The following is a 16,228-nucleotide window of genomic DNA, read 5'->3' on the forward strand; positions in this document are numbered from 1 at the left end:
TAAATATATAATCATAACTTGAAGACACTTGTTACAATTTTTCATTTAGAAACAGAACTGTTGTGTGCTTGTAATATATTCTGTAATTTACAAATACTTAATTGGGTAATTATTTTATGTATTTGCTTCAACTGATTTTAGAGCAACTAATATCCCTTTAGGACATAAGATAGAATGAAAGACAGAAGAAAAAATACCACTACTTGATATATTTTTAAAGGAAAAACTCCATCTTTTCCATCATCATTTGCTAAATTATGAAACTTATCAGTATTGAACTTTAGAAACCATCTGATGGTCCTTTTCCACAAATCATGCTTTCCTTTGCTTCCAATGCCTCAAGAAATTTTTGTGTATTTATAATATGAAGGGAATCGAATAGAAAAGTACAAATATGTATATTTCATTTAACTTAAATCTTTAAAGCTTAGAGAATTAACCCTACATAACAATGACAAAATCACTTCCCTCCATTATTTCACTTTGTAGCATCATTTCCCAACAGCAAAAGGAAGATTCCCACAGCCTGCCTGCAGGCCCTGGCTTTCATGACAGCAAACTTAGAGTTTCTCCTTGAACCAGAGTAACTCTTCCTTACAGATGAAAGCCTGAGACGGGATTCAGCCAATTTGGTACATCAAGCTGTTGGTTCTTCTGCATTCTGAGGGTCTCTTAGGCCTCCTTGTAGAAAGATTTAGCTCAGTGATAAAGTTAAGCGGTGGGGGAAAATGCTCCACATGTAAAAGCAAATGAGTTTTTAAAGGATAGAAAATAATCTCTATGAGAAATTACTTCTAAATTATCCATGTGGAAATTAAACTTAGCTCTTGTTAACATTTCCCTAGAAACATGCATTTTGATTAAGCCCAATAAACAAACCAACCAACCAACCAACCAACCCCTGGCAGTAGGGTGGTCATTTGTCTGTATACTCACAAACAGTCTGCTCTTTTCTGATCATTGGTATTTTTTCCTTGCTTTATTTACTTCATTTCCTTTAACTGTATTTCCCATTATTCATGGAGAGATGTTCTATCTGAGACTAAATGGATTCTCTCTTAGTTCTTATCTGTGAAGTCACTTGAGCACAGAGTTATCTTTGGAGCTGTGTCTTCGTCTCTAATCTTGTCCCCCAGCCAGCGCGCTCGGCTGGTGCTGCCCCATTGCTGTCCTGAGGCACGTTGAGAGGGCTCTGCTCTGCCCAGGCTGTTCTCCAAGCTCCCTTTGAAGTGGGCGAGGAGAGAGGCCCGTGGAGGGGCAGACAGACGTACCCGGTGACTGTTGGAAACCAGTGTAGTTTGTGAATTTGCCATAAGCTTTTAGGTGAGAACTGAGGTGGGTTTCCAGGGTTAGCATCTTTCCAAAATCAAAAGGAAAATGGAAGTTTTCTTTTCATTTCATTTCAGAGGGCTCTGATATGAAAGATGTTTTTCTAAATTTTACCAAGATTTCAGCAATTAATTAATCTATAGACTTAAAGGATTTTAAAATATTCATGACAGCATTGCCATGTTATACATTTCTATTTATATGTGTAAACAGGCGAGCACACACAGACATACGGTAACACTTACCAGGCAATGTTACTGATGCCACCGAGGTGTTCACTGACGTTTGGAGCAGGTGGCATGGACACCACCTGGGAGACTGGCCTTTTATCTGCCCGTGGAGAGTAAGGAGCTCCCTGCCGTGATGGATGCTTCCATTTATTGTGGAAAGTTTTTATGCAGTCAGTGTAGAGAAAGCCACATTTCATTCCTTCAAACCAAAAACGTACTACCTAACTGCCTTGTCTGAAAGCTAACACAGCGTGTCAAAAATAACAGCGCGGCCCTCGATGCACCTGGACCTGGGGGAAGAAGTGGGAACAGTTTGGCAAAGAGAAAACATAAAGTTAAGTTTTGTGTTATTTTCCTTTCACTCACGTTCACACCAGGTAGACTTTGTCAGATACCTATAGTGAAGAAGAACTTGTTCACGCATGCAGAACAGATTGAAGTGAGACTGAAAGCTCCAGGAAATCGGCCTGCTTCAAAGACCATTAAAGTTACCTCCCCTCCAGCTTTACAAACGCGTTGATTGTCGTGTTTCAGTCATGTAAATATGTTTCGGCCCAGAGCGCCCAGGATTTCCTGTCACAGAGGCCTGCTCGGGTGGGGGCGGGCAGGGAGGACCAGAGAGCACACTGCCGCGAACCTGGCTTTGGGCAGCACATGCTTCAGTGCTGAATGCCCAGGAATACTTCGCAGGCGCTGGCGGCTGCCTAGCAATGGGGATTTCTAATGCTGGCCGGCCTGACAAAGTAAATACAACTATTGAACATAAGGCAGCTCCTAATAAGAAACAACAATTGCCCCTTGTAAACACCTACATTTGGCCCCATTAAAAATTCTTTCTTCATACCAGGAACTAGCAGACCCTCAAATCTGAGGGCCTCCAAGTAACTGAAGAGTGGTTGGAGACGCAGCGTTGCCGTTTCCTCCGAGCACTGCACACCCGTCTCGGGGCTTCGGGGTGGTGTTCTGCATGCGCTGTCCGGCATTATGCAGGCAGACACATTGGCCATTATGCTCTCAGGACTCCTTCATGGACAGCCAAAGTCAATCAGTATTATGTTCATAGATATGTGCTATACTTGTGTACAAAAATCTGTGATTGCCACGTTTCCAAGAGGAGTGTTCGTCAAAAGCTGCCAGTTTTAAAAGTTATTTGGTGAACTGACATTAATATGATAACTCAAGCAGTCATCTGATTTCAAAATTCGCTAGTTCCTGCCCTTTCACATCTTAGAATGTGTCTGTTCCATTAGTTATGTATCAGTCAGACCTCGGCCAGTTCCTGAGTTGAGTGGTGGATCTACTGTAGTTGTAAAAAGCTCTAGGATTTAGGGATCAGCCTTGAGTTCGCAAACATATTTATCTGCTAAGAGTTTACTGAGTGGGACATTTCACGCTATAGTAAGGAGCAAACATGAGTTTGAGTTCTAGTCAACAGAAACAAAGACAGCGTGCCTTTGCCCCATCCAGAGTACTTTCCATACGCCTTAAAAGAAAAAAGGGATAAAAAGGAATTTGTATGTAATTAGCACTTTGAATTTATTTCTAAAAGAAGTTTCTTTTTGTAAGATCAATATTCATTTCTAAGAGCACTATCTGTTCCTAAAATATCTTACTATTCCTAAGCCACTTGAGCGGCGGTACCCAAAATATTACTCCTAAAATGATTCCCTGCTTGTCTCAGGTGGAAGGAGGCTTCCTGGACAAGGTGGGCGTGAAGAGTCGACCAAGTCTGTCCGCAGGAAGGTCTCGGCCTCCTTCCCTTTGCTGCCGCAGCAGCACAGGCCCTGGGTCTCAAGCCTCTCTCAGCCTGGCCCTGCTGGGGCTTAATTCAAATTCCACACACTCTGGGGCTGATCTGCTCCTGCCTGCATTGTGTGTTCCAGGGCCACACGCGCCTGGGGTTAGCGGCACTGGAGACCAGGCAACAGGGCGCCAGAGAGGGAAGTCCTGCCAAGTAACTCGGGGAGGACGAGCAGGAGGGAGGGTTAGGGAGGTGCGAGGAGCCTTATTCAGGCAAGGGCGCACAGTCAGGGTCGCAGGGTGGTGGTGGCCATGTGTGGCTTCCCATCCCATTCTTGCAGCCCAGAGAAAAGGCTGAGGGGGCTTGGGGAAGGCGTCTGTCTCAGCGTTTCTACTGTTCAAGTCTAGGTAGCAGTTGACCTCACAGTATTCCCACTGTTGCCTGAATGGTATGTTTGTTCAGGCCTGCTAACGCTAGAACATTCTTGAGAAGAATATCTGCAAAAGAACAGAGGAGAAACCAAAAGAAAAGAAAAAGATGGTGCCATTAGTTTGTGTAGAAAGTAAAACCATTTTAAGGAAAGTGCTCTAGGAATAATCTGGTTTGTTCTCTGTCGATGTCTGACGTAAGGGAGGAAAATAACATGACTCCTACACATCTTAAATGTCTGAAAGTTCAGGAACCTTGGGACTGAAGCGCACTGGTTTGTTAAAGGTTCTGACTCACACTTTAAGAGGATTAAACTCAGCAAACCAGCGCCCCCCGCACCCCAGCCCCACAGTACTGCCGCAGCTTCTACCCCAGGGACATTGCACGCAGGCCCAGCCCCTGGAATCTTCTGCTGGGCAGGCCTGAGATTGAGAAGCACCACTCCCCACAGGAGGAGGGCAGCAGGAGCGAGTACTGTGGGTCACTTAGTGGCTGGAACGGTTTTCCTCACTCAGAAGCAAGCAGGATCTAGAACAGTCTGTGTACCCCACCTTTTAGAAAATTCTGTCTGTAATAGAATATACGTTTGCAACAATTCTTGTTTTCTGTTATTGAAAATGTCCGTCAGTGGTTCTGTAAGCACACAGGTGAGATGGCCCTGGTATTGACAGAAATCAGTGCACGTCGCTCCCTTGCTCCCCGTAGCTCTGAGAATTGAATCCAAGCCGCTTACCGTAGCTTCGCACCCCCACGTCTGTTACCCGCCTTCAGAGCAAACTCCTCAAGGCCATGCCACTCCCCTGTATGTTGACTGCTCCGGAAAAACTGACTTTTTCTGTCCTTCAAATTTGCCAAGCTTATTCCCACCTTCAGGCTTTTGCATTTTATTCCCTTTGCACGGAAACTTCTTTTTCCAGGTCTTCATAGGTCCCTTCTCAAAATTTAGATCTTAACTCAAATGGACTCTCCAGAAAGGCCTTTAGCAATTAATATAGTGCCACCAGCCAGTATCGTGTTTTCATAAAAATTCATGAAACTACCTTTTAGTCCTTGAGCGCACCGCTCGCTGTCTGAGTCGTCCTCGCCGCGTTTGCTCTCCCGGACGCCAGCTGTTTCCCCTGAGTCGCGTGCGTGTCCCTCTGGAATTCAGGTTCTTTGAAAGCAGGGCTCCCCCTGTGCTGTTCACTGTTTTATCTCTGGTACTTAGAGAAGCCGGGCGCGTAGACTGTGGGTAAGAATGTGGACTTGGAAGCCAGGCTGCCTGGGTTCAGACTCCACTTGGCTGTCCTCAAGTGCAGCACCAGTTCCACTCGAACTTTCAGACTTGGTCACTTGCTCCCCAGCTAGCTGAGAGGGAGGTGTGGAAGTGAAGTCTCTTTCAGGATGCCGTGTGCTCAAGGGTCCTTCAACTGAAGGAGGGGCGGGAGGAGATGTTGGGCAACAAGTGTCAGTCTCTGTCATGCCCACAACCCTTTGGAACCCAGATATCCATGCACAGCCTTCTTCCCACACACCCTTCTTCGGGGGCAAGTGGGGATCCTACTGGCTAGAAACTTCAAAAATTCTCCGCCCTGGCAGGAGAGAATGTCAGCCCAGTTCGTAGCCCCAGTCTGCTCTCTGGAAGGAGCTCCCTCTCCATGTTCCTCTGTGCCCCTTTGGGAAGTCACTCCTTGATGGCTGCACGAGGTCACCCTTGGAGAGTATGCCCTGTGGAGGCTGCCTGGTTTTCACAGCCCGCTTGTTGATAGATCAGCTTTGGGGACCGAAGGTTACTCTGAGGGTGGTATAATCCTAGACTTTGACCAGGCTTGTGGTTTCTTTGGCAATACAATCCCCTCAAGACTTTAGAAGGTTCCCATGCTGTTTGCTTCCATTTGGTTCCACATGCAAGTAATCGCAGCTGAAGAGTTGTCTGGACATAGTTCTGGGATTCAGAATGTGAAACGGATCACATCTAATTATTTTGTGCAATCAGAAAACTCATACCAGAAGCTCGGGGGCTAATGAAATAATCACAAGGGCTGGAGGACGTTGCCCCCAAGCTGGCTTCCAGGAGAGCTGCTGCCTCTACCAGTCAGGAAGGCGAGGAATCAGGCGGCCCCCAGCCGTTAACCAGGCGTGCACACCCTGGGGCCTGTCATCGCAGGTCGGTAAGTTCCGCTGCCACCGCGCTGGACCCCATGAAGCAGTAACTGCACGCTGAAGCTCTGGGCCGGCCCCGCTTCTGCAGCTGCCCTCAACTCCTGTGAGCTAGTCAGGACGCAGACGCAGGAGTGCTGCCAATTGCCCAGTGGAAGCTTCGGGAAGACCCACCACGCCTGCCCCTCTCCACTTCTCAAAATCTCACGCCTCCCAGCGTCCTGCCCCACCCCCACCCCACTCCCCACCCCCGCTCCCGAGGGCCCGCCACCAGGGATCGGAATGCATGCTTGCCCACACGACTGTTACATTCTAAGACTGGAGTCTTGTTTTCTGGCCTCTGTTCTACCCATTTCCCTCTCCTTCATCTTATTGGTAACCAGCTTGAAGCCATCTAAAATAATCGACTTGAGAGGGAAGACAGCACCCTTAATCTGACTTTGGTCTCTGGTGGGCTCTTGTTTCTGGCCAGCCTCTCACGGGAACATTTTATCAAGGCCTAGGGGCGCAGACCGCTGGGGAGCACCTGCCTCCATGCACAACAGTGGAAACCGTGCACCTGCCAAGCCGTTGGTCGGTGTAGACTGTGGCTGCAGGCAGGGCGCCTCGTCCGAGGAGCTGTGGCCCTGCTGTCTCTTCCTGCAAACTCTGTCACTCGGGCCTAAGTTCATTTCTCTTTTATAAAGAACTTTACTGAACGTGGCAAGAAGCAGCTAACACGCCAATGTTCTGAATTTCTCCAGCATCTCGCCTGAAGCCATTGATCATGCCGCGTGAGGTTTGCCGTTCCCATCGTCACAGGCAAACAGGGGTCACTTTCTTCCCCTCTGCGGTCTGACCTCCCTGCCTGCCTTTGACCACTCAGCCAATGTGTATTTAGATCAGAGAACTTGAATGCTCCATTTTCAGGTAACAAATTCTCTATAAACAAGATAGAGGTTAGACTGTTACTACAGAGATTCAAAAATACAGTGACTTAAATAACACAGAAGTTCATCTATCTCTCACAGAAAAGCCCAGTTTGGTGACCCAGGGCTCCTTTGGTGGCCAGATGGTGTCAGGAGACCGAGACTAATTCTGTCACTGTGCTCTGCCCTCCTCAACCCAGAGCTTCCACTTGATGGTCTGCGACGGCCGCTTCAGCACCGACCCCAAACCCACATTTCAGCAAGTGGGAAGAGGGAAGTCAGGCTTGTCCCTGGCAGGTGTGGAGCCTGGAGCAAGAATGCAAATGAAGGGCCACATTATTCTATGCATAAATCCTTAAAAGGATCAAGCCAGCAAACCATCGAAAATGCTTGATCTTCCTTCCTTCACAAACTCGTCTTCCTGGAAAGCCAAGTTTAAATTTAGGATCAGGGCCCCACTTGAGAACATGGAGATGCAAGGAGAATCAGGCTGCCGGCCTCCTCCTGCCTCCTTCCCACAGCCAGCAGGCCGTGTGCACAGCTGGGGGACACCCCGCCTGCACAGCCCTTGGTGACTCCTGGGGCCCCAGGGTGTGCACACTGACAACACAGTCCACACTTAGAGGACGAACCTGGCCAAGGGACCTGTGCAGGCTTTGTGGCCACTTGGACAGGAGTGCTGAGGTTCACAGTCCACAGAGGGTGTCCCATAAACAAGGGTACATGTTCTGGATGGCACACCCCCTTCGCCACCCAGGAGGGGGTGGGGGGGGCCCCTCTTGCTGAGAGGAATAGCGGCATATCGGCACTAAGGAGAGGCGGAGCAGAAGCCCCCCCAACCCCCCCAAGGATCTGACCCTGAGCTTAGCCACAGCACTTCCACTCCAGACAAAGTGACCAGAACATAGTCACTCGCCTCATCCATTGGCAAAGGGAAGCTGGGACATGTGACCTTTGCTCTGGGAGGCCACGTGCCCTGCTAATATTCAAAGATTCTTTTATGCACTGCAAAGGAAGGAAGAGAATAGATATTGGGAGTAAGCTAGCAATTTCTGCCACAGACACATGCCTTTTCACAAATCACACTTCTGTTTAGACAAGTGAGTTCTTCACAATCTGCTTTCAGAGAGGTGAGTTTGGAGGCAAGACAATACTGTCAATTATAATTGACGGTCAAAATAATTGCACACCGGAGCATTTTTCAATGGGCAGCCAATGTGCAGTGTTCCAACTCTGAAATTTTGTCTAATTTTCAGATCAATCAGGAAGAACCAAATGAATTTTTTTCAGTTCAAAGGATATAGTATGATTATGACATTCGATAAAACAATTTTAATCTTAAACCTTGAGAATGGATTGGATCTTAAACAAACAAAAGCTAAAACCCAAAAGCTGACCATGTTTGGCAGAATTTTTTCCAGAAATATTCAGCCACTACAAAATGTACACTTACCGATCCAAAAACAGCAAAAATTTGTTTCTGGCATTGTTCCCACTGGACTATTTATATGTGAGAGTAACACAAAATTCACCAAAATTAGGCAAATGCATCTTCCACATTCCAAAATTTTAACCAGATGTAGGAAAATTACAATGTAACATTATATTGTAATAATGTAATGATTATGGAATAATATAAATGTTAACAATGTAAAAATACAATAATTATTTAATAGCTTTTTTTACAAGGTGAAACAACACTCTGAAATCTTGTGAAGAAATGTTGCAATGGGTGGCGTTTTGGGGAAGGCCCGCTCCGTCCGCCTCCTGCCCTCGGTCCTCCCCTGGTGCCCCTGGAAGGAAGTCGGTCTGTGCATGAGGGAGAGGGCTGTGTCCTCTCTTTACACAGAGAGCGAGAGAGACTCTGAACACTCCTTTCACCTGTGCTCTCCCGGCTGGCAGGGTGTCCGCTGTGTTTCCTGATCAGAAACTTAAGAGTGGAGCCCAGGCAGGGGCTGCAGCTCACACACTAGTGAGAGCTTCTGGATGCCCTTCTTTAGCCCCAGCCTTTCTCAGAACAGTAGCTGATGGCTGGTTGGCTCCCAATATCCATTGGCTCCTTCTCCCACAGTGATAGATTTGTTACATATCCTCACACATCTTCAAACATTTCCCCGCCTCCCTCCCAACCAGGGGCAGCACATCTGAGTTGTGGACCTGAGTGGAAGGGTGTGTCCAACTTCCAGGTCTGGCCTCCTGGGCCCCTTCTTCCCTCCAGCTGAGAGCACAAACCTGAGAATCAGTGATGGGGAGTCAGACTGTCCCTGGCTGCCTCTGTTAAGGGACCAAGGTGTGTTCTAAGCTCTTTATAAGTTTTAATTTAAGTTGGCTATGTTTTAAAGAAAAGAGAAAAAATCTATTAGGAAGCATTTTGAAATATTAATACGTCTTTCTGTGATTATAAATACAAGGTGTGAAATGTCAGAAATTTAAAAAGGATTAAAATAAATCTCTTCATCTGCTCAAGGGTAAAATGTATGACATCAGTTGTTTTCAGAAAACAAACAGTACCTGGTGGTTTGGTCCTGGCAAAATATGAAAAATATAAATTGATTGAACTTATTTTAATGGGTATTTACCTGTAATCTGTCTCAAACTCAGTATAATCTAGATTCCTTATCTTGCTCCTTCTGTCTGGGAACAGTGCTGAGCACCAGCCGGGCAGGCTGAGAGCAAAGGACATAGGAGGAGGCAACAGAGCTGAGAAATCCAGTCCTGTGTATCTTGGGTCAGTTTAGTTGCACCTCAAGGAGAACAAAACATAGACAGTGGCTCAGCCAAGCAGAGGACAGAGGTAGCAGAGAGGGAGAGTCTCAAAGTCTGGCTCCGTGGCATCCTGCGTCAGAGCCAGGCTCCTCTGCCACAGCCGCTCCATGTGACCAGGGCTCGCTGAGCCTAGGGGGCCATTTGGCAGCAGCTCCCTGATCTGCCGGAGTGTTTGCCAGCCTCGCTGTTCCCACGTTGTAGCACTAGAGAGAAGGGACCCATTAATCCAGTGGGATCAATTGCTGCCTCGGGGGAACGTGGGGCTTGTCACGCCTTTCCCTGGTCCCTGTGCCTACATGGACATCAGCATTTGAGACAAGGCATTAATGGAAAAAATGAGCAGGCAGCCAGCCAGATACACGTCGCCTACATCACCAGCACAAACCCTTCTGCGCAGAACCTGGGAAAGAAGATCAGGTGGAAACATTTCAGCTCAAGATGTAAGATGTGCTTTGGGCCTTGCCTCAGAACCCCAGGCATAAAAATGAGTAAGATGAATGCCTTGATTTGGTTTGTAAGGTTGAAAATAGTATGATTTTTTATAGTCTGATTTTTATTTAAACCATTACTCGGTGAAACCTCACAGTCTAAGAGTTTATACACCCTCACAGCCTTGCGGCCTTGGTCTAAAGCAGGTCACCGTGCAAAGCCAGGTGTCTCCAGCACATTTCTCGAAAGACAGATCTGGGTCCAGTAGCCTCTGAACACTTACATTTCAGCGTGTAAGTCTGGAAGCCTCTCGGGGAAAGTCCCGGACACACCCGGCAGGCCTGGAACCTAGTCTCCTTGTTCCTCGCTGCTTCACGGCGCACTGACGCGGTGCACGGGGGGAGGCTGGGGAGGAGGAAGACAAAACCCACTGCTTGAGAATGTGGACTGCGCCGTGAGCTCATTCAAGTAACGACGCACCGATGCAGGCACAGTCACACGTGGCTTCATAGCTTTGCAGGAGCCATCCCTGGGCTTTCTCAGAAGACACGAGGATGCAAATATGCTACACAATGTAGCATTTGGTTAGAAGCATTTAATCACGTCACCCAAAATTTTTGTGCTCAGAAGTTACACACAAATGATATTTGAGTTTTCTTCAAAGCCGTTCAACCTGAAAGATTTCCAAGCATGTCACACACCACATTTAGCTGCTTTTGCTGTGAGGGCTTTCAGCCAACTGGCTCACTCTCATTGCCTAGAGAAGCAGAGGAAGAGAAATTTTTAGCAAATAGATAAGCTCCTGAAATAATTGTATCCTGCTGGTTCTGAATAAACTATACCTTCCTCACGTAGATTATCAGAGCAGGATGACCCTTCAACCAAATGCCTCGTAAAGATGAGTCAGTTCTACTGTTGAGCGCGCATGTCAGCATCAGGCTCGTTGTTTAACCCCCAGCCTGACTCGGGAGGCTCCGTCCTGCTCCCTCCCCTCCCATTTCTGCTTTGTCCCCACCTGTGCTGCAGAGGGACCCTGGAGGGCTCCCATGAGGGACCCTGTGCCTGCCTTCTTCCTCTCACTGGAGCGAAGGACTCGCCCGGTGGGGAGGCCGCTCTCTTCCCACCGCCTTTCAGAACGCCTTGCTTCCAGTAGACTCCAAATATTTGTTGACTCCAGTTGATTTCCTAAACAGCCTGGTCACCATCTGATTCATCTTTGTGAGGTCCCGACCAGAGGTCTGCACACACATGCCTTTTATGGTGAATGTTAAGTTTCAGATAACTGCATGTAGCCTGGTCATCTTTCTTTTGCTTATTAGAAATAACGACAGGATCTTAGAGAAACGCTGAAACTCAGACGTGATTAAATGTCTCTTTCCTGCCTGCCTCCTCACCCAGCACTGGTAAGCCAACACTGCAGAGAAACTCACACCCTCATGCTCCAGAGCCCTGCGTGTCTTTAGGATTCCTGAGCCTCTCACTTTTTTTTTTGCCTGAAATCCTTTCTGGAACAAAGCAGGGTATGAAGAAATGAAGGAATTATTTAAATCAAAGAAACAAAGTTGTGTTTATTTGTTTTTTATATCATTCAAGAAATAGACATTTAATTACTTACTATGTGACAGGCTGGGTGCTACGGATGCAAGTGAACGATACCGTATGAACATTACTATGTGGACTTACGGCTCCTCTTGACCCTTCTGACATCTTTGTTGGTCATATATCTGTATAATAGTGTCTTTCATCCTAGATGCATTTGCATTAAAGAGTAAGTACAGGCAAACTGAAATCAAGAAAGAATATTTTCATAAATTATTTTTAATGTTTTAAAATATTTTGATCTTCTCCACAAAGCTTGTGTTTACATGACAATAAACAAGCCTTTTATCTGGAAAGAAACTAGCCAAAACATATGTTTGTGGATCACAATATTTTGACCAGAAAAAAAGAAATGGCTCTACCCTTTTTCATCTTCATTTTTCTTCATATTGGAGGGAGTTTTCCAAATGGAGGGTTTCCCGGAGGCTGCCTCCAGGTCGCTTCACCTCTGCAGGCTGTGGCCAGTTGTCAGTGCACGGCCCCTCCTGTCTGTCTCACCTTTCGCCTCCACACACTCTGCGCCTCACACAACAGACGGGGTCCTTTGGGTTTGGATTTTTGTGAAACAGATCATGTGGGCTGAGAGCACTGACAGTTAAAGGAATTTAGTAGAGATCCTTTTGAAAACCAAAAGGGTTCTTTTGAAACATCCATATTTCTCGCTAATTACAGTAACTGTTCTGTAATTATGGTCAGTCACTCTGAGTCTGCTTAAATCAGCCTGTATCTGCAGAAAGACAGTTAGGATGGGGAGATGTTCCAAGCTACATTATACTTTTGAAAACATGACCCAACATTGTGCATAGTAACAAACTTACCAAGACCTGTAACAGAGGTTACAGCTGACTTATCTGAGCATGTGAAAAGTATTGACCCTTTGACTGGTACCATTTTTTTCATTGTGTCAATATTTCTATGAAAAGTGTAGGTTGCTAGAGCAAGTATTGCCTTGAAATAGAATCTTCAGGTCAACTTAACGGATAAAGGGAAATAAGCATTTGTGGGAATCCATAATTGCTGAAAAGCTATATTCAATTGAAAAATAGCATTTGGAATCCTGGCCAAAACAAAACAAAGCTGAAAAACAACTCTGCCATTATCATGTGATTTTTTTTTTAATTTTGCTTTTATTTGTGCATTTACATGTTTTCATTTCTACCTAAATCAGAAAAACCTTAACACGTTTAGGTTTGGACTCTGGACATGTTGCACTGAGCCTCCTGGCCCAGTCGATGGAACGGCCATCTTTGTGAAATCCAGTAGGAACAGGATGAGGTTCCATCAGGCTTCAGCCTGAAAACTGTTTTAGCAGGAATTTTATATGCAAGACTAAATGCTGATCAACAGAGCATAATATTGTATTCTGAAGTGTGCTCGCAAGAGCAAAATTAATTATTTTTTTCTTCTTTCTTTCCTTCTCCTGAAATCTTCTGCCATAGCGACTGCATTTGCCTCCAGACTTGTCAGACACCGTGAGCCGCTCAGGCAAACAGGATCTGGCAGAACCCACCAAGCTGCTGGGCCCCGGCTGTGGCGTGACGGCCGGAGGCAAGAAGCACCTGGACTTCTAGTGGCCCCCCCTTAGTTGCCGCGTGCAGAATTGTATGACACTCTAATTACGATTGCTAATAGCTATGTAAATATTTTTCTTAATGATTTGACCCTTCAGTCCTTGAAAAAACAGTTAGGATTGCAAAATGAGGCCACCGTTGTTCATTTTTTTAACCAACTTTTTATACAGAATCAGTACAGCAGAAGCACTTTCATTTAAAATTTTGTTTTATGCTATATCTACAGAAAATAGGTGATTTTATTTTTAAATAAAAGCAAATAAAATGTCAAAAATTCAAATGCCTTACAGTGGCCATTAGTGTACATGTATTAAGGCACCTCGTTCATGGTAAAGTGCATGTTTCAGAATGTTCAGAAAACATTCTGAAATTCAAAACTGTATTTTCTGAAAAACTTATTTTCTCTTTATTTCTGAAAAAGTCACTTGCCACCAAAAATGCTAAAGTTTTTTAAAAAGTGAAAAATTTGCTAATGTATGAAGCCTGTATAATAAAATGAATTTGCATTTATGCAACCTGTTATTAAATTGATGAAGACAAAATAATATTTTGGGATTAAGACTCCATTAAAGATAATTAGTCCGATAACTAGTAGTTAATAAAGAACTTGAAAGATGGAAAGCAAAGCAAAAGAAGTTGATGGTCTTCTGTTTAGTAACCCTGAACAACTGAAGGCAGCACTGTGAAAGTGTCCACAGATGTAATTCAGGATTGAAATGCAAACTGACAGCTGCACTGAGGCCAGGATACTGAGGAAAATGCACTGAAGCTTGGTGAGAGATCTTCCAGAACGTAGGGCTGAGGCAAAGCAGAAATCTGAAGCTCCCTCAGATTGCCATGGCACCAGGTGAGCCCTTTGTGTCTATGAGCATTGCTGCTATGTTTCTAACCATACAAACGAGTCTTTGGGGTATATAGCATACTGAACCAGTTTTCAGATAAAACATAAGGTTTTTGAATCATAGTTCCATATTCTCAAAGCTTTTGACAAAAAGCAAAAGTCAAAAAGTTGCATATTTAAGTAGAGTCTCAATTTTTAAAAGGCTGTTTAACATTTGTTAGAAGTTGAATTTCCAAAATACATTTTCAAGTATGTTAGAATATTTTGAAGCAGTTATAACTAGCATTTTTAAGTACTTTGCTTTTAATATACCACAAATTATACTTTATTTGTTCTTGACAACATTGTAGAAAACAAAGACTAGGTTTTTAAAACTGTCTAACCAACGTGATGAATGTCAGTCACTTAAAAAAAAACCCACTGTAGCATAAACACATACTGTATACAGCTTTTATTCAGAATTCGAATAATTGAATCAATGACAGCGATTCGCCAGGATGTCAAATCTCTCCATCATATCCTGTCACTACCAGTTTATTTTTTGTGATCAAAATCAAAAAGACAACTATTTTGTCACCTGCTATTTCATTAGTACTAAAAATCAGGTTTCTTCTTCTATTTTTTTTAGAATGTCTGGTTTATTTTTTTCACTTCTTTTAATTCGAAAGACAAATTCTTTCCCATTTTCTTTTCAAAACAAAGTTTCAGAATTGATCTGTCAGTTAAAATTAAAGGGCTTTTATATTAAGCAAAGGTGCTTTTAAAATTTAAAGCAACTCCAAAAAAACCAATTTAGTCCATAGATAATAAATAATGTGCAGATACTCCACAAAAGCTTTGCTGTGTCCTTTGAAAGCATTATGAGCAATCTGAATAAACTCAAATGAGTATTTTAGTCGAGTTATTATTTTAATAACTCTAACCTTTTTCTTACTGTGTTGTGATTCATTTTATACAAACACACAACGGAACAATTACATAGCATTTGACTCTGAAAAGGAAATGTGAGGTCATCAGATACGTGAACTGCTTGTCAAAATACTTGCTAGGTCACTGATTTACCTTCCTGGCTACCATGTCTATAAAATTAATAGCCAATTTCCAGTTAATCTGTGCTTTGCAAATAGATAAATACTATAAAATAGTTGAATGTGCGTATTCGAACCCTATTTTAAATATTAAAGAAACTTTTCAAACTCAGTAAAAGTGCATCTCGAACAATAGTAGTACCTGGGCTTTCCAAAACTCAGATCCAAGGACTCTGCTGTTCTCATTCACCAGCAGGATTTGTAAAAATGAGCTACTGAAGAGGGATGTACATTTTTTGTTTTCCTCCGATAAAAACCCACTCTAAAAATGGTTTTTTCTCCTTCTGGAAACATTATCGATCATCCATGTGCTAATAACTTACTACATGAAAATATTGGTCCTCAATAATGCTACTGTAGGTGTATAGACCATTTTGATACGTTATGAAATATACACTCTATTAACAGATCTTTTTTCAATTATCAACTTGTCTCAAAGATAGACTTAAGTAACAATGCCAAACATAGTATTTGAAATGTCTTCCTATCTGTTAAATGTTCCTAAAACTTGCAAAGCCTGGCTGGCATTCATGTCTTAGGCTAGATGTGCCTTTCTCTAAGAGGAGGTACATGTCTTGGCCGCTGCAGGTGCTGGGGTTCTTAGACCCTCTGAATTTCTCTCTAATAGTCACCAGACAGTTGTCCATTTTTTCTTCCCCTCTTCCATTTATTCTTTAGCTCCACCTCCAGCATCTGCAAATACTAATACTAGACAAAATAAAACGACTTCAAAAGGAAGCAACACTCTGCAATGAATTCCTCATCCATCTTTTCATTTTGAAGAACCAGACGTGAACACACAGAAGGGAAGTGGGGGACCCTATTCTTTCTGCAGGCCCCAGGTGAACGTCTTTCCTAAACACCATGCTAGTGCTTTCCAAAGACAGTCACATCAACCCCATCGAATTTAAGCACTACTAACCCTCGGTACTTACACTGTGAACTTTAAAACTGGGCAGTGAAGTAATTCGGGACCGATGCAAAAAAAGAGCATTCTTAAGGAACAGAAAAGGAAAGACTTGAGCTTTGCCTTGGTAAGCCAAACACTATACAGAGAAGAAAAACCTTCTTTTAAATCTCGTTAACATTAAGGCGCAGAGCAAAAAGAAATAAGCAGAATATAGATACCATCTAAGATGACAAAAATTCACAAAACAG

At 44.2% G+C, this 16,228-nt stretch overlaps 1 protein-coding gene and 1 long non-coding RNA gene across 6 annotated transcripts in view; one reads left to right on the top strand and one right to left on the bottom strand.

Moving 5' to 3' along the window:
* Positions 1-13,767, top strand: part of ELP4 (elongator acetyltransferase complex subunit 4) — a 234,730-nt gene extending 220,963 nt beyond the window's left edge. For 4 of the 5 annotated variants that reach the window (XM_023646567.2, XM_023646565.2, XM_070274965.1 and 1 more), the window contains one exon: positions 13,010-13,767. In XM_023646567.2, coding sequence (XP_023502335.1) covers positions 13,010-13,141 — 132 coding nt within the window. In that variant the 3' untranslated portion in view covers positions 13,142-13,767. Of the gene's footprint in view, positions 1-11,290; positions 11,370-13,009 lie in introns of those variants that run through there. The other variant, XM_070274970.1, reaches the window with a different exon arrangement.
* On the bottom strand, positions 1,575-10,377 carry LOC138925236 (uncharacterized). Its single transcript, XR_011441186.1, has 3 exons — positions 10,255-10,377; positions 9,356-9,520; positions 1,575-1,849 (listed from the first exon to the last, which is right to left on the bottom strand). It is a non-coding gene; the product is annotated as an uncharacterized lncRNA (long non-coding RNA).
* Positions 13,768-16,228: the final 2,461 nt, after the last annotated feature.

The sequence above is a fragment of the Equus caballus genome, chromosome 7, assembly GCF_041296265.1.
Source record: "Equus caballus isolate H_3958 breed thoroughbred chromosome 7, TB-T2T, whole genome shotgun sequence".
NCBI classification, from domain to species: Eukaryota; Metazoa; Chordata; class Mammalia; order Perissodactyla; family Equidae; genus Equus; species Equus caballus.